This window comes from Notothenia rossii (assembly GCF_949606895.1).
Source record: "Notothenia rossii genome assembly, chromosome: 10".
NCBI classification, from domain to species: Eukaryota; Metazoa; Chordata; class Actinopteri; order Perciformes; family Nototheniidae; genus Notothenia; species Notothenia rossii.
The window spans coordinates 49441568-49460509 of NC_136908.1; the positions used below are offsets into that span (position 1 = coordinate 49441568).

The 18942-nt window shown below is 40.1% G+C and overlaps 2 protein-coding genes across 2 annotated transcripts; both read right to left on the reverse strand.

The window, feature by feature from the left end:
* Window position 1: 1 nt before the first annotated feature.
* tigarb (TP53 induced glycolysis regulatory phosphatase b) lies at window positions 2-3791 on the reverse strand. The gene is made up of 6 exons (XM_079655401.1): window positions 3672-3791; window positions 3374-3411; window positions 2406-2527; window positions 1761-1838; window positions 1546-1656; window positions 2-846 (listed from the first exon to the last, which is right to left on the reverse strand). Exons 1-6 carry the CDS (start codon window positions 3701-3703, stop codon window positions 415-417), a joined length of 813 nt encoding a protein of 270 aa, XP_079511527.1. The 5' UTR covers window positions 3704-3791; the 3' UTR covers window positions 2-414.
* A 644-nt stretch (window positions 3792-4435) lies between these two features.
* On the reverse strand, window positions 4436-16237 carry ccnd2b (cyclin D2, b). The gene is made up of 5 exons (XM_079655616.1): window positions 15800-16237; window positions 14711-14926; window positions 12043-12202; window positions 9625-9773; window positions 4436-7136 (listed from the first exon to the last, which is right to left on the reverse strand). Exons 1-5 carry the CDS (start codon window positions 15992-15994, stop codon window positions 6990-6992), a joined length of 867 nt encoding a protein of 288 aa, XP_079511742.1. The 5' UTR covers window positions 15995-16237; the 3' UTR covers window positions 4436-6989.
* Window positions 16238-18942: the final 2705 nt, after the last annotated feature.

An 18942-nucleotide genomic window follows, 5' to 3' on the forward strand; every position in this document is an offset into this window, starting at 1 on the left:
ATTCAGGTTTGTCATGTTGTATTGCACAAGTGAAATGAGCAGCAGCATCACAAGATACGTATCACATTTAAAAATGCCACGCACATGGAGTGTTCAAACTTACATTAAATAGTTCTGACTTTGGTATAACATGATAAAAGAGGCAATAAAGTTATATTGAGTACTTAAATTCTCACTGGCCTCACTTGGGAGGATGAAGGAACAGTTTGACAATACAGTAATGGACACTTATCGTTGATTCTAAGTAAAACGTTATATATATATACACACATGAATGAGAACACATTATTTCTCAGTGTGCATTGCTTGAAGTATTTCCCTGTTTTTTCGGTTTAGTGTTCATGATTCATGATTGTTCCCATCATAGACTCTGTACATCTGCACACCAATACGCCAACGCCGTACAAAAAACTTTTATCCCATCTCTTTCCCTCCACACTTTTCAGCAGCTGTGAGGTTCCCCAGGTGCTCCTTCCTGTTGGTGAAGCAGCAGCGAGCAGCAGAGAGGACGGGGCCCGACTCGGAGGGGCTCAGGGTGAAAACGAAGCGACTGATGCCCGTGTTTGGACATGGAGAAAACACCTGGGACATCTTGGCCCCTGCAGGCAGAGAGCTCTTTAAGTCCTCCAGGAGGTGCTTGATGGCCACACGGATGTAAGCTCCGTGGCTCACGACCAGAGCGTGGACCGACGCTTCCTGGAGCCCGTCCTCAGCCGAGCCACCAGGAGCCCGCTCCAAGGCAGCAGCTGCCATCCCGTTTGCAGCCTCAGGTGCTCCCGCCCTGCCGTGTTCATCCGATAATTGCTGGAAAAGGGCTTTGAGGAACTTTTTGAATCGTAGCTTCACCTGGAAGCAAGGTGAAAGTCAGCCTGTTCTTTTTGCAATCTGTCAGCTACACTTTTTCCTGAAAGAAAATTCACTTTATGGTTTAATGGTTTATTGCTTTATCCATTACTTGATTGACAAGTCATCAGCAACTGCTTTGATAGGAATGGTTGTCTTCTTTTGGCAGCTTGTCAAATGTAAGGATTTGCAGGTAATTTATTTTACCATCATTCTAAACAGAGTTTTTTTTAAAACCTTTGACCAGACAAAACAAGACATTTGTGGCCATTTTCAATATTTATTGACATTTATAGAAAAGAAAAATGTTTAAGTGCAATAATTCAACATGTAGAACTGCAGCAACTGCACGTTCATTGGTTACAACCTGCACTGGTATATATAAGGTGTATACATCATAAAATAAAGAACCACAGAAAAAAACAGGTATTTAAGAAGAGTAGTCAAACATCATTACTCACACCAAATTACCCACATTTTATTCATAGTTTTAAAACATCCTTAAAACTATCCTTTTAAACTAACTTACATTTTGCACATTATCTGGCCACAACTCAGTTTAATCGCAATACTATAAATGGACTCTACATGGCGCTGTTGCACAATTAATACTCTCTTGGCCTTGAGTTTCACAGTGACTGTTTTCAACTTTTGACCACTACTATATCATCAGTACCCAAATACTGACTATATGTGACTCACCTGGTCCAAAGTCTCTCCTCCTGGGGGGGTGTAGTCACGACAGGACTGGCCGGCAGCGTTTGCCATGTTCTTCAGATGCTCTTTGGGGTGTCCTTCAGCAACACCAAAACCCTGAATTAAACAGACAACCATACTCTTAGAACTCACCAAATAAACTGCTGTAGTACTGCATTATTATATATATTTGGATAAAGTATAAAGCCAATGGATCTCACCCTCTCTCTGAGTAATGGATCCAAAACCATCTCCGTGCCAGAACAATGAGTGTTGTTCCTCCTAATTATTTCAGCCGTCTGAGGGAAGCAGTTATCGTCAATGACTGACTCAATACATTTGTAACCACCCAAAGAAGCAGTCTTGGACAAACTGAAAAATTATTAATACACTGTCAACATCAGTGAGTCAGATACCACAGAGACATGAGTGGTCACACGGCTATGTCATATCCATGCATCCTGTTTTCCTTCTTTTGCTTCACTTTTCTTGGAAAACTATTGCTCATTTTACTGGTGGAACAAAATGATTTGCTAATAATGGAAAATAAGCTACAGATATTTATGGGTAAAGAGATTACTAAGCTAAGACAGGAAAGATTTGAAAGACATACGAAAGAAACCCTAAAAGAATGTACTTTTATTTGTAAGTTAATTATTAGTGTGTCTATTATGAGGGTACCAAACACATTTTCTACATGTTTAAACTCACAAACATTCAAGGATTGATTAACTAATGTCATATGAAAGAATGAAGATCAGGCCCTCAAAGTCTGTACTTTTTCTTCCACTGTCACTTCATCTGTGTGTGATATGTATTCACTTTTAATGGCCAAGTAACTTTCTAATTGAATGAGTGTGACTTACATGTATGGCTCGTTGTAGGTTACTGGAAAACACATAGTTGAATGCGATGTCTCTGAGGTATTTTCCTACGGCCTCAGCCTGCTGCACACCTGTTTCTGACAGAGGTGTGTCCACGCCTTGACCTAAAGAAAACAGAGCTTTTAGTTTCTGCACTAATACTCCTTACAGTGCAAAAAAGTGTTAAGACTATTAAAGAGGGAGTTTTCTGCAACACGTAAGAATATATCTAACATTATAAAACACACATGTTGGACCAGAGCTGTGTCATTGATGGCCAGCTACAATCGTCTCTACCTTGAAATCGGGGGACAAACTCACAACTACTGTATTCTGTAGAAAAATGTCTAGTTTAAGATAGTTGAAAACATTTGTCAAATCCAGGGATGGTTTGATGCTGTATTTGAAAGCAGCAGTGGATAGCCAATGGCCTTAACATTTGTTAAGGACCTAGCTAAATCTCTTTTAATTTACTTAGCCTTACTACAGGTCCAGTCCAGTGTGTAGTATTTAAGTAGATCTATTAGCACAAATACAATAAAAATATTCCTGTTTTCATTCATAATCACCTGAAACTAAGAGTTGTTGTGTTTTTGTCAGCTTAGAATGACCCCTTCACATGGGGGGTCCTGTTGACTACTGCCATGTTTTACGGTAGCCTAGAATGGACAAACCGAACACAGCTCTGTGGAGGGTTTTTCCTCTTTTTTTGTTACCTTAGAGTCATTGCAGTTATTCAACAGGCTTGTCTTAAGGGTGGGGTGAGGGCAGAGGTATTCAGGTTGTTGCAACACACTGACACTTTGAGACCAGGTTTCATATCCTGACAATGTCCACCTACGCAGCAATATAAACATAGCTGTGCAAGGCCCTCAGTAGGTTAAATGGTTGTCTAATGGGGCAGATTCAAAATGTTTTTGTTGTAAATCCATGCTGCTCATTTCTATACAGGTGCTAATGTTTCAACGTACCTTGCAGCAGCTTCTCCTTGTTGTACTGTGTTTCCCCACTGTGAGAAATAAAAGCAATGTCCTTGAATTAGCTCAGCCATATCCACGTAGGCCTGCTTCAAAGCTGACAACAAGGCTTAAGCTATAGCATGGTTAAAACGATTAAAGCACTATGTTCTTGTTTTGTTTCTGTCATTTCTGACAGACATGTAGCCACCATGCTAGTTTACACAACTGACAGGACTAACTTTTTATGCAGAATAATGTCACATTTACAATTAGTTCATGTCACAGTCGTGGTGTAAAAATAATCACTTACTGTCGCACGAGGGTTAAACTGAGTGTAAACATTTTCAACGCACTTGCTGTTAGATCCGGGTTAGTCCACCGGCAAATATGTGACGTAATCTTCTTGTTCTTCTTCTTTGCGTCTATTGACAGTTCGCTACACATACTTTAAGGAGCGCACCGCCACCTAGTGTATCAGAGTGTGTACAATGAAGGCATCATACTGTCTGAATGATTATAAAAAAAAAAAAAAGAACGAAAAAGGATATATTTAAATATCAACATATTTTTTCAAATGACACTATTTCCGAATTCTGTCCGTAAGCACAACCTATAAACCCTCTTTGATTCATGAAATTCCTGTCCTGTGCTAAACAGTCAGTTTAAACTAAATGCCTGCCCTGTGCCATGTACTAATCTTTTTTAATGATTTGAGACACAGCCACCTGTGTAATGATGACACAAGAACAGAACCATAGAACATATCTTAATATCTATATTCATAAATGTAAGGTTACAAGTATGTGTACATATGCTACTTGCATTTCTTCAGGAAAATACTGATGTATATGTTGGAATGCAATACTCACTAGTAAAAATAACTCTTGGTGTTTAAAGACAGGCCTGTGTATTTAATAATTTATAATTTTGAGAGCATCACCTTTGTTTTCAGTGGTTTAGCTGTCGTTTTAACAGAAAGGCAGATCTCACTAAAGGCAGAATGCAACGGAATTATTATTATTGCAGATGGGCTGATCTCAGTCTGTGCAGAGGAAAATAAATTAGCCAGTCACATGATTTTAGCCAATTTATTGATGAGAAATTGTTGAGGTACACTGTGTGGTTGCACATGGGGATAGTGGGAGAGGAGTTTGGAAAACAACCACACCGAACAATGATAAAACATTCTTGTGGTTTTAACATACTGAATGGGTACCTCAAAAATAAACAATATTGCATTTTGTTCCAATGAACTGATCTGAACATGCCAATATTGTGTTTTCTTTCAAATACATGTATACATTACAGTATATATATGTTTGACTTGCATGAAACAACCTATTTTAAAGTACAGGCCCTTATAACGGTTCAGTGGAATCTGGGGTCAGACTTTTTTTTTTTTTATCAAAGAGAGGATGAACTGTCCTTCTCATCAAGGCTGAAAAAAAGTGAAATCCGTCAACAAGTTCAGAGTGAAAACAACGTTTGTGTTGTAAAGTTTGATGAGGTAATGCGAGATGGACTCTCGCCCTATCCGTCCAAATTAACCTGAGGTACACAAACATAACAAAGAAGCAGCAAGAATATGGTAGAGTATAAAGATACAAATGAAAACATGCTAATCAAAAAAGATCGGCAAAACCAAGTACTTCCAGTCCCGCACCAAACTGTGTTACGTTTCCTCCAGTACACATACAACGGAAAAGCAAAGAAGACTTGTTACATACAACATTTCATAATATAGCAGCACACAAGTGAATCACAATAAGGCATCTTTGTGTAAGACTAGAAAAGAAAAGCTTCATAGCAGCAAGAGAATGATGTGTATAATATAGTTTGTTCTCACTTTGGAATTATCTCTTTCAAATTATACACAAAACCTTTAGAAGCATAAACATGTTTTCTGTTTAAAGCACTTTGAGAAAACAAACATTTGGCTTGTTGCACAACAGAACATGAATAGAATTTAGAAACTACATATCTTTTGTAAAATGTAAAGAGGACTTTTTAGCATTTGTGCTCAAGGGGAAATTGGTTATATAAAGATAAACAGTTCATACCATTGAAACCCCTTCCTCCTATGTCACTAACACTTCAGTTCAGAGAGAGGCTTACATACAAAGAGTGAAAAACAGGAAAAAGAGAGAATATTTTGGACACAATATGCGTGTGACTCTTTGCAATAACTATTGGAAGGTTTGGCTATGAATTAACATAAATTCAAGTAAGGTTAAATAAATGCAAATAATCAACAACAAAAAAGAAGTCTACAAGTGACTTGGCTTTCTTTAGTTGATATTCTATTAAACTATTACACAGATTATCCAACGTCTACTCACCCGTCGGGGCGTAGCTTTCAAGACAATGTGCGTTACCCCATGGGAATCCAGCCCAGAAAAAAAATTAAAATAACTTAAAGAAAAAAACAAACCCACTGAACTCTCCTCAACCACCATCCCCCTACCATACCTAAGGAGTGTGTCTTTAAAAGTGCATGAATATTTTTCCAAGTCGCCCACTCTCAAAAAAAGTTAATGGAGAAATTGGTAAAAGGAGAATCTGCAGCAAGACTCATCTGAACCTCACTCATGCATCTGCAAACATGACATAGCTTAAGTTCTTCTCGCCAAGTCGCCATCATTCATCAATCTAGACCTCTGTAGCATCCTCTTTCCATTCCACATGCGTTACTTTTCTTGAAAAACTTCCTTCAACCTGCATCCATTTCCTTCTCCATAAAACTTGCTAAATCTTATTTTCCTTTAGTAACATCAGTACGACCTAGCAGAGGTTAAAATCCCCCTCAAACCATCTACTTAACTCTAACGTGTAGGAGCTAGACTATGAACAATAACAATGTAGCCTCGCTGAATTATATTAACCTACTGTACTGGTCTGTGGATAAGCCAGTTAAATCAAGACCTTAATAGCTGACCTCTGTGTTAACCTTTAACAGTAGCCCCTGCTCCAGACTCAAAGCCCCTCGTGTCCTTCCTCTGTGAGCAGGCCCAGCCCACTCCTGGCTAGCTATTCAGCATAAATAGAAAGCAGTGCTACAGGTGCACAGTATGATAGATAGAGCTCCTCTGATTGGATCTCGGCTTAGTTTAAATGCCATGTACTGTATTATCAGCATTTAAAACGTTACTATGGGCGTTTCCCTGTACAGGGGAAGAAAACCCATACAAACTGAATTGATAACTTCTCACTATAAGATGATAAAAGAGTATCATAACTAAATGCTAGCTAGATAAGCAATATTTATCATTTATTTTTACTAGGTTGTATCAAAAAAATAAGTATATCTCATATAATTATGCTGTTTTTTTTTTTCAAGTATGAAAATATATTCAGGTTTCCATTCAGGGAAACCTAAGGCACTATCAAGTTTTCCATTTTTTTTTTCTTACATAGCTTGTTTGGTTACATATCGCCCGTACAAAAGGTGAAAAGCACACCGGGTACAATGGGGCAAAAAAAGGAGAAAAACTAGGAATTTCTTATTTTCTAAAAGTTCATCGATCGTCACACCATCGCTCATGTGGCGCCTTGATGTAGATACTGGCAGCTCATGCGCTCCTGTTTGCCGATGAACTAACATGAGCGGTGCGTGAGAGTCGGGTGGAGTTCATAAGTTGACGTCGCGCACATCTGTGGGGGTGCTGGACTGGTCCTGCTGCTCCCTGGCCTTGCTGCCTGCTCGGATGCTGCTCTCCTGCTGCAGGCTGGTGGTCAGCACGCGCTCTATCTGCTCCTGGCACGCCCTCAGACAGTCCTGGAGCAAAAACGGTAGGACGTTGTTACACACACTTTAAAATTACACCATTGCTACTGTTCAGGGTCCAGGCACCTTTTGGTTGACTTTGTGCATTCATTTTTCTTGTCTTACCCCACTGCATGATATTCCTGTTCTTAAACTAGCTGAGCTACAAGAGTATAAAGCTGCCCAGAACAAAAATTAAAAAAAACACGCAGGTGCCTATAAGAATTGTTTTATCTTTACTACCTCACTAAAAATAAGCGATTAAGCTTGTAACCTTATTATAATTCCTTTTTAATTTGAACTATCTCTTATAACTCATGTAACCTTGTGAATTGAATTCAGACTGGATTGCAAAACGAAGAGTTTAGGCTTTAAAAGTAAAGTTGTCATTGAAAAATAAATGTTGAGTGTCTACTGTCTAGTCTACGTATGCCTTTATAATAAGCTTAAGTTTTAAAAATGCCTTTCAAAGAAAAAAAAAAGGTTATGGTCTACAGAAAAAAGTTAGATTGTGTCAAAGCCCAAATCATCGCTTTCAACTCCAAGTTTCTGTCTACATGAAAGATTAATAAAGTTATGTAACTTTAAATAAAACATGCCCCCTGTATTCACCCATTAAAAGGGTGTTTAATCTGTACACCCGTCTGCAGACCCTGGTGTTCAAAAACCTGGTTTTTGATGTGCGAATTGTTCAACAGCTTTGGTCACATGCATGGCATACCAGCAGGGAATTATGTGAGTTGAGGTAGGTGGTCCTGTCTGCACCCGGACAATGGTACCAGCACCCTGCAATACCAACACACTGCAGCAAGTCCTCTCTGACACGGGACCTGTGCATGTCTGAGGCACCAATACAGAGGGAATGTGAAGGGGGCACTACCTCTGTGGTCTGTCCGGGAACAGATAAGCAGATCTGGTAGCCCCCTCCTCACCCCCCTTTGGGTTTAAAGCACGGTCAGCCCCATGTGGAGGTCTAGAGGAAATGGCTTTGACCTTCTGCACCCTGAACCTCTGAGATTTGGTGTAAAACAGAATATAGGACAGTCGGGCCGGATGTTTTTGGACAACTTCTCCAGTGAAAGGGGATCCTCTGTGTCTGTGCCCCTCTGGAGGAACATGTGGGAGGTCTGCTTACTGAGCCGGCTGCAGGACTCTTTAAAGACTGAACCGAGGCTCGCAAAGAGGCCCGCATTCCTTTGAAATGTAGGAATAATTGGAACCCCATGGGCTGCAGTCGGAGCGCCTGTTGTGACGGCCGGGTTTGCGGGGTGCTCGTCACCGTGGCAACGTAACCACCAGCTAAGAGGTGCACCGTGTTGTTCCTGTGGCCCATTGGCTGCGGTCTGTTTGGATTTCTACGCTTCTGAACTGGTTTGCTGGTGTAACAAGGACTCACTTTGGCAATGAAAGCACACACTTGGATGTTGGTATAGTTTAAAATGGTTTGATGTGTCGAATTACTTTGTATGCAGTTTCTTTTCTTAGCAATTATAATGTATTATTTAAAAATCGGTTGCTATGGATATTACAGTATACTGTACAAACTCCAATAAAATCTCCGAATAGTTATTATTGGATATCGATGACCAGTACCAAAATTCATTAGGGTGACATTTAAAGTCGTTTTTATGACTTTTATATATAACATAGTGACGGCATCACAAACAAATGGACATGGTCATCATACATCTTCATCCAAGCTCAAAAACGAATTGTTATGTAGTAATATAATCCATTCAAGGCCCATTTTCTCCCAGAGTTGAATTCAAACAGCACAGTCTGCATATCCTTATTATTATTGTTTTACACTGATCAGCTGTACAAGCTCATTATAAAAAGGCAAGCACAGTCTATAACTTACACTGACTTATATATGACATTAAAAACATATTTGGAGGCTGTTTAACTCCTATTGAATGTGTAACACAGCACCTGCATTCAGCAGAAACTCCATTAAGTTTCTATAATGCTCAGTATTGCACATTGACTATTAGTTTTAAAACTCCATTTAATCCCACCTGAATACATAATTGATTCATTGATTCAAGTCGATGCAAACATTTATAAGCGTTGTTGTGTATGTACGCCGATAGCTTCATCAGGCCTTTGCTCAGGAAGACGCTCTTGAGTTCATTATGAACATATTCTTCCACCAGGAGGGGCAAGCACGCAGCTGAAGTGGGAGCCTTGCAGAGAAATTGCATGTGTCCTACCACAAGAATGTGGGCTCTGAGTTTTAAGAAGACATTCCCACTGCCGCTGCTCTTTATAGCAGCAGTCTGGCTCCACAGCCAAGAGCCAAACACTCTCTCTCCATGAAAAGTAAATAGCTTCAATGTGCCACTACTAAAGGCATCACTGTAGTTTACCGAAGGGCCTTTTATACCTACTGTCGTGAGATAGTGCAATGATTATTATTAACAATGCATTGTTGTGGAGCACTAAAACTCTTCAGTGATTACTTCTGGAAAGTATACATTTCGTCCTCTGGTGTACTCACCACCTCTGTGTTGGTGATCTTGGCCAGCAGGTCTGTCAGGTTGTCTCGACTCAGCCTCGGGTCGCTTTGGTCCAGCTGCAGGCCGCAGACAGCAGCTCCCATGCTGCCAGTGGCGATCATGGAAGGAGGGTTCATGGCAAGGCGGTCATCTGGAGATGAAGGAGTATTCATTTAATTAGTCAGGCATAAGCTTCAGGCCACAATGACGTACGAATATCACGTTTGTTGCTATGACGAGAACACTTAATTAGCCCAGAGGAAGTATGACAGATCTAAAAGAGGTGCAAACATCTGAATCATCCTCAAAACGCATGCTGCACAGCTGAAGCTGACTTTCCCACAGTGTGAATTTCCTCAGACGTAGTTGCACAATGCAGCCTGTGTGGTTTCCTTCTTAAGAATTGAACTGATTGGAAAAGCAGAGTAGGAATCCTCCTACTCAAAGCGCAATGAGTTCCTGGAACGACTCCCTCTGGTACGTATTCGAGTCTAAAGGCTTAAACGACAACAGGCCTGGATCGAGGAGGAGTAAGACGAGGCAGCCAGGGAGAGTACAACTCTGCCAAAACTGCGCTAAGCTGCTTTCCAAGGTTTTCTATCTCGCCTCAACTGTTGATTTCATTTAAATCGGGACACTTGAAAGCATCTTATCAGACCACTAGGAGTCTAAAAGTTGCTAGCTAAGAGTTTATTCGTTATATGTTTTTACAAAGCTGCAAAGGAAAACCTTTTCAGAGGAACTGAGAACATCTGATCTCAAAGAAGGGGTAGTCAAAGTCATGTTTCATGCATGAACATATTTACTATGTGTACAGTGAATGTTTGTCAGGTCCAATAGGAATCTATGGAACAAAGATGGTTACTAAATACCCTCTGGTTGCTAAATAGGGTAAATGTTATGAGCTGGCAAACAAAGTGAAGTCTGAGGAGCACAGTTGTTGTTTGATAGATAAGTCAACTGAGAAATGACAAGTTCAAACAGTAAGTGTTACAAACTGCTTTGAATGAAACCCAGTGTTCCTCTTCTAGTATGTTTCTTCAGAAATAACACAGCCCTTATATTGAGGAGTTTCTCACAACTTGTGGAGTTCAGGATGTTTTTGCCCCTGGAGGGGTTTTTCCACCATTACAATACACAAGCTTCTTCCGGTCTCATCGCGTAGAGATGACCAAAGTTAAAGAAGGCTGCGACTTGGCACACACAATTGTTAAGTGCTGTACATGTCCAATCCAGCACATAGTCGTAGCCCAGTCCTAACCCATGGTGGTTTCCTGATAGCTTGGATTAAACCCCGGAGAGCAGCCTGCTTCGCTACGCCCATCTCCTCCTCCAGGGGCCAGCTGTCCATAGGAGGAGCTCCTCCATCATAAGAATAACATCTCAATTCCATATAAAACTCCAAACATTTACATTACTGCACAACCACAGGAGGCCTCTTTTTTTCCACCACTGCGGCTGCTTTGTGCTTTGATATAACCAGCTGCTTATGAAAAGCAGAAGCCACCACTGAAACACACCCAAATATATTTATACAAAAAAGGTGTGACACCAAAACTGCTAAACAGGGCATGAAATTGAATGAGCTTATGGTTCCAATAAGCAAATTCTAACCAAAACAGCTTATTGGTCAAATCTGACCACACTGACATGTGAGGAAGTGACCTCCTTTGTTTTGTTTCCTTCATTGAATTAGCTGAAAGGTAGCAGATGAAAGGTATCCTTGTGACCGAGCTCATTATGTGTATTATGTGTATTAGGGGATCCTGCTGTAGTATTTGTCCAGGATATGAAAATATTAGAGGGATTCCTAGTATAGGCAAAGGCATGCTAGGAAAATTCACCTAGAGAGAGGCCTAAGGGAACATCTGAGTTTGTGTTGCTCCAGAGTTTATTTTGGACATAAGGCCGGAATGGGAGGAGGAAGGAGGAGGATCACTGCCCTGACTTTTTAAACCTGGAAGCTTCCCCGTCAACAAACAATACAGGCAGCACCTGGAGCTTACAGGAGAGTATACAGGACGATAAAATCGCTGTCATTAACAGTGGTTTATCTAAACAGAGCACCGATAGGATTTTTCCCAGACACTTAAAAGATAAATGTTTTAATAACCACTTTAGGCAGCTTTTAGCAGATGTGAAGAAAAAGCCCTACTACAGGCTGGGACTAGAAAGTGGATAAAGCAGCCGGCAGAGTATGCGGAAAGAAGAAAGAGGTCACAGATGACTCACGATGGGAGAATGTTTGAGTGTGTGAGAATATCCTGGTGGATATGGGAATCGCAAAGCAGAAAAGTCAACGTGGGAGCGAACAAATCAGAAAAAGTTCATGAGATGATTTGCAGCGGTGACACTTATTGTAAGTTGCTTTAGATAAAAGCGTCAGTTATATGAATTCATGTGAAAAAAGGTCACTTTACCTGTGGCGCAGAGGGCAATGAATGTCTCTGAGTGTTTGCGGACTATCGCCAGCTTTTCTTTGGGAAGGGGCAGCCTGCGTACGATATGCTCTATAAAATCATTGGGGATGACAGAGGCCATGTTCCACTTCAACTTGCCCAGCACGACCAGCTCCCAGTCCTAGAAGAGAGGGGAGATGATGAGAGGAGGAGTAAGTAGGGTCAGAATCTCCTCAGTCAGAGGTTTAAAATGGCGTGCTGCCATGCCTCCATTGACCGTGAAGAAGATCACAGTCAGTCCCTATTCCCAGAGGAAATGGGTCTGTAAGAAGAGTAACATTTTTTCACTTTATCTCTCCTCGCTGTATCTTATTATCTGCATGCCTTTCTCATTCCTCACATCCTTTGTGTTCATAACGCCGGCATGTGACAAGCTTTGCCCTGCCAATGAGACAGCTAGCCCCTTCCTTCCTGTCACAAGCCTCAAACAGCCACAGTGAGTTTGCACAGGCAGCAGCAAAAAGCCGACTATTCATACAGCAGCGGCAAGAGAGGTGTACAGGGTTCATGATTTAATTTCCTGTGTGATGAGGCAATCTATAGAAAACACATGTTTAAAAAGGTGTAATTGCACGAAAGCATGTTACGTTTTAAGATTTAAAATATGCTATAACATTTGCAAATGTGTACAGACATACAGAAATTGAAACTGAGATAAATTGATTAGATAATCTCAGACACATAATGAGCCATTAATGTTATTATCTGAAACAGTGGATTAGGACTACTGTTTATGTTTTTTGTTTTCTCTGTATCGTTTCTGTTCGGATTTTATGTGCAGGGTCTTTGAGCATTAGGAAAAGCGCTATAAAAATCCCATGTATTATTATTAATAATACTCCATTATTTTTAGCAAAATAACCATCCAAGAAAATGGCTTCCCTCGAGGTTTCCATTGTCTAGCTGTGCTAATTTACAGATGAGATTTTCTTCAGATCCCCACAAGTAAAGACGCAAGATTTGGAGACACATCCACAAATCTTACATTGTAAACTTCTGCTGTACACATTTTGACACATTCTTTTACATCTTTAAAAGTTGATTTCATTTAGACATCTCTCATCAGACTGAATCATTCCAGACATATTTCCTCTTGGTCTCCCAAGTCTTCAACACTGCTACACACAACTGTGGCAGCTAATTCAAGAAAGATCAAGTTAAATAAAGACCAATTATAGTGTAGTTTAGGTATCCTAATGTAGCAATTCAAGCAAACCCAATGCCTACAGGGACAGTCCCACCCCCCCTTCACTCAACGCTTATCCGTCATCTGAAACATCATTTACGTGGGTTTCCTGTACATAACCTACAGAACACATGCCTGCATTTAACCTATTTTAGCACTTGGGTAGATTGAGATGAGCGGGGCGGAGGTTTGCTGTCGCTGCGCTCACTTCCTGCACAGCTGCCCCCCCCCCCCCCCCCCCCACAACACATTCAACCCCTTTAACTCCTCTGTTGCAGCTGAAGCCTCAGTATTCATTACAAAGAGCTGCAACATCTTTGAGCGGCTCTTACGCCCTTCTCTGTGCATCCTGACAGGATATCCAGGAATCTGGAGTCTTAGGACAATATGGAGGATCAAATGGGATGAATGTCATTTCCCTCAACGGCTGCAGGCGACACATGAGGGTGTATAGAGCATGTGGAGCTGTTTGGCTAAAATAAGAAACAGATTGTAAATACCAAACATCACCAGGTCACAGGTTCTCAAATGGGCCGGGGGAGGGGGGGGTTTGCTGGTTTTTCTTAACTAATGATTACTTTCTTAAATTTACCATATTTTGTTTATTATACTGTAAGTCCTGAATTGTTGTCTTTATTTATCACAATTGTATGCTTTGCCTTAAATTATTTGTTTTTCTCAAGCACCAAAACCTCCAAAGGTTATACATATATTTTGTCGTTCTTGCTTGAAAATGTACTTGGAACTAAATTCCAGTCAATGGATAACCATAGTCTGTTCTGCTTTTCTTCATCTCTTCCCTGACATGCTATTAGATATCTCTGAATCATGGAAAGTCTTAACATCTAATATGCAGGTCCATTGCCAATGAGCATAATGAATCTGCTGATGATGAGTGTGTGATTCAGTGGAAAGCTTCAGGACAAGTTTGTAAGAAGACCTTGTTGATTGTTTAGTGAACCTAATATGTCTGTCTTTGGAAAAAGGAAAATATAATATAACAATAAAAACTATTACATTTTAGCTCTCAAAAACAACAGCTTCACATTTAATAAGATGCTAATTAGGGAGCAACTGTACATTTATTTAGAGATAAGCTTCTCTTAATTATTACTCAAATGAATGTGTTAAGGTTAGAAACAAATAGCATTGTTGATGCTTTTCCAGGGGAGGGGAGAATTCATAACTGAAGTAGAGAGGCCTATCCCAGGCCTGTACTGCATAACTGGCACTAGATGGCAACACAAGCCTCTCCAGTCCTCATGGATCCCAAAAAAGGATGTGGCTATATTGTGCACAGCTCCACTTATAAAGGAACATGGGATACTTCCTTCGAAACCAATACAGCTATTAGCATATCAAAATCTCCCAAAATATGACTCTGCATTTTGATGTTCTTGTGAACATGAATGGGGTTGGGGTGGGATATCCTACTATACTTACCAGCAGTTCTCGTGGTGAGATGGAGTCTTCTGTGTACACGCAAAGCTTTTCTGCTGATAGCGGCCTGCAGTCCTTTAGCTTGGAGGCCAGGAATATGCACACAGCTCCCAGAAGCTGCAAATAAGTCTTTCTTGTGGGCACCACTGCTAAAAATCTGTCCAAATAATTAATAGCTAAAGGAAAGACGTCCTCATTGCTCTTCTCCTCCTCGCACACCTAAAATGAGACAGAAAAATGGAACAGAACATTTTAATTTGATGCAATATTAAAACACATATAAAAAGAAAAAGTAGGCTACACTTTTGTAGGCTTCAAAGCAAATCAGCAATGGAAGATGGGGGTGGTTACTTGAAGAATGTGATTTTCCCATGCTAATGTTGTCTGTAGGTTAAAGGTTAAAAAAGTAATTTAAACACTTAGCAAAGTCAGTGAAAAGCAGTTACAAATTAGTTCATAGGAAGTCGTTCAGCAAAACGTCGCCATTCAACTCTTCTTCCTTGTTAGGGCTTGCCGTCTTTAAAAAAATGTTTAAAATGAAAATAAATCATGTAGGAGCTTTAAAGCGTGTGCACAATCTTCAGAAGTTGTGTTCAAATACTTCCCGACAGTTAAAAACCAGAACACTTTGCAAACATGACGTGATTTCATCTTGAAAAATGAAAGTAGTGTTGCATGCACGGTGCTATAGCAGAGCCAACGAGCTTGAGCAGTTTAAAATAATTAATAATAATTAATTAAAAGAGGAACAGTCACTTTTTCGATCATGTAAATTAAGATTAACTTCCCCTCTGTCGCCTGAGCTAGCTAGTTAGCAAAAAGCATCAACTTTGCAGATGTTAACCAATGTACATATCTAGCTAGGCTATTTCTTTGAAGCTGAATTTTCTTCGTGGTGGAATTTCCGTTCTCCCACGCCTTTGGTGAGTCATTCTCATTCAATTGTCAAATAACATCCTTGCTTACTCCCCTTGAACTAAACAAAAACGTGTGTTCTACACATACAGTAACTTAAAAAGATGTACGTCAGCATGCAATAAGAAGAAATTAGCTAAAGCAGTTAGCTCATGAATGCAGAAAATGCCAACAAACCTCGTGCATCCAAACTGCAACCATTCGTCTCATATAAGGCTGAATATCCTTCTGGACCCGCTGGAAATACGTGCATTGAGGTAAAAACCTTTCCTCAATAGTTAATAAACTTTGCAACACTCTGTCATCATAGAGGATGTTTGGGTCAGGCTGGGCTCTCACGGCTATGTCCGACTCCATGCAATAAAGCTCCATGACTCGGGCCCCTTCTTCCCCCTTCCACTTTCTTTTTGTGTTTTTTTTTTTTTGTGACTAGATAAGACAGATACAAAAATAAATATTGTCACAATATTGTCGACAGGAGGAGGAGGAGAAGTGCCCAGGATGAAGCATGAGGCTGAGACTGCTGCTGGGGTTGGCTCCAGTCCGTCCTCCTGCCTCACTGTTGCTTCTTCTTCTGCGCTCGGTGTGCGCCACCTGATCCTGCTCCGAGTCAAACCGGACATAACGAAGAATACAACATCCGGCTACAGCTTTCAAAATAAAAGCTACTGTGGGACTACCCGTCCCGTTCTCTTGGTGGTGTTCTATGGACTGTTTGCTGAGCTTCCGGTCTCGCTCTACTTTCCTAACAATACTTTGAAAGAGGCAGACCTCGACTGTGACGTGGGCCTCATCTGTTTCTCAACTGGTATGACTACTACCTACTTGTATGGTGCCTCTGCATGAAATATTGGATAATAACTACAATGAACCTAAACTAATTACATATGAGAGCTTATTTTAAGATAGCATAGTTGCTTATTATTGTAATCAAAGCACACTGCTAGTTTGTGCAGAATGAGTATAATGATAAAAACCGGAGGAATAGCTAAGATGTTTAGGGCAGCATATGTACATTTTTATAACGTGGGTTTGGGTGTAATCAACGTATATGTCCTGCACTATGTGGTCAAATATGTTTAGGTTATTGTAAAAATAAATATTTCATAAATCCTTTTTGAAGGCAGCACAAGAGTGAATATCAACAAGAATACTGCTGTAAAAATGGAAAAAAATGCCACATCACTAGTGTACAAATCATATGTTGACATTATTATATGCAGTTTATGGTACAAATCAGCACTTTGCACTGTCTGCCATCAGGCCTGTATATCTAGAATGACAGAAAAGATTCCTAGCATCCATGCAGACATTAGTACATAAATAGTTCTCAATCATGTTGCTCTCTGCTGCCAACTTACAGGTTACTATGTGCATTAAATGATCTGCTTCTCAGTTCAAAAAGTATCAACATATCTCTGCGCCAACTAATATTTAGCTCAAAAGACTGGAAGCAGCCCTTTCCATACAGATGCACAAATATATTCATTCTTTTTATGTAGGAAAATTAAAGCACAAGACACGTTGATCCAGCCTGAAATATCTGGACAAATACTTCCTGGATTGGCATGAAATGTAGTAAAAACATTCATGGTTCCTCTGAATCGTCGTGACTTTGATGATCCTCTGACTTTTCTCAAACTCCACCGTCACTGAGTTTCACATTTGCTGGTTTGGGTTACATTTCTCAATAGCTACTGAATTAATTGTCAAAAAGTATTCTTGGTATTCATTGTCAAAAAGTATTCATGGTTCAATGATTTGAAACCACCTTTGTGCTCCATATTGTTTATAAAGCGCCATAACCAGGTTGGATTGTAATTTAGTTTGTCCAAAATGTACTCACTTAGGCTTGCTAACTTGCTAAATGAATTCCTATGAGCCTCAACTGTGTTATGTGTGCATGCTTATACAGTATCTTAAACTATAGTGTCAATGTACAGAGACACTAGACTTTCTTTATTATAGCATAACTGTTAGCAAAGGTTCATTATCTAATCCAGGGGTGTCAAACTCATTTTAGCTCAGGGGCCACATGGAGGAAAATCTATTCCCAAGTGGGCCGGAGCGGTAAAATCATAGCATAATAACAAAAAAATGACGACAACTTCAGATTGTTTTCTTTGTTTAAGTTTAGTGAACTTTAGTGCAATAACAGTACAAGCACATTTAGACTTGGCGTATCAACAAAAAGCCATACAACAACATTAAGTCATATACTGGGAATGAACAAAATACAAAAACTCTTCTCAAATAACTAATTTGTCATTTTAACATATTAATCCTGTACTAACTCACCAAATGATTGAGACAAATTGAGGTAGAAACTTTTCAAGAGGGTTGAGTTACTTACTTCCTGCCTTGTAGGCTACATTACTTATTGATAAATAAAAGCTGTGCAATGCATGAACAATTTCAACAAACCTAACTTATGAACTGAAGTTACTGTCATTATTACAGTAAATCACACACTGTTCACTTTCTTTCAATCTGCACAGAAGACAATCATTTTTTAGATAACTATATCAGGGTGCAGTGTCTTATGCAGCATTTTAAGTTGGGTTACCCACTGTTGTTTTTGCTCCTGAAACCTGGCATCTTTTAGCTTTCACAAGTGCATCAATATCAGGGGTCAAAGCCTGAGTGGCAGCCAATTTCAGGATGTCATTTAAGTGCTTGTGCGTGAGCCTTGAGCGCAGCTTTGTTTTATTGATGCTCATTACAGAGAAAACTTGCTCACAAATATACGTGGTTCCAAACATGCACAACACTTTTGCAGCAAGGGCTGTCAAGTTGGGGTAACCTGGCAAAAGATACTGATAAAATGTGTCTAAGCCAGCTGCAGCAAATTTCCCCTTCAAATCTGAGTCACACTGCAAGTCTATTATTTCAAGTTGAATGTTGACGGGCAGATCAGAGGCATTCGCGGTGAATGGCGAGCAGAAAACTTTGAAGTCTTTCTCCAGTTCACCAAAAATCTGAAAGCGTTGCTCAAACTCCCGCAATAGTCCTATTAGTTTATCTTTGAACCGCTTCATGTCTGCGACATGTTGGGTATCGCACACATTTTTCAGACAAGGAAAGTGCGCTGCATCACCTCCCGCGAGCTGCGTCTCCCACAATGACAGCTTCAACTTGAACGCACATACGCTGTCATAATACTGCGTTACAACTTTGTTGCGCCCCTGCAGCATTGTGTTCAAGTTATTCAAGTGCTCTGTAACATCCACCATGAACGCAAGATCCTGCATCCATTCTTTGGACTTAAATTCTAACACTGGTCTGCCTTTTTGTTTCATGAATTGTTCAATTTCCTCTCG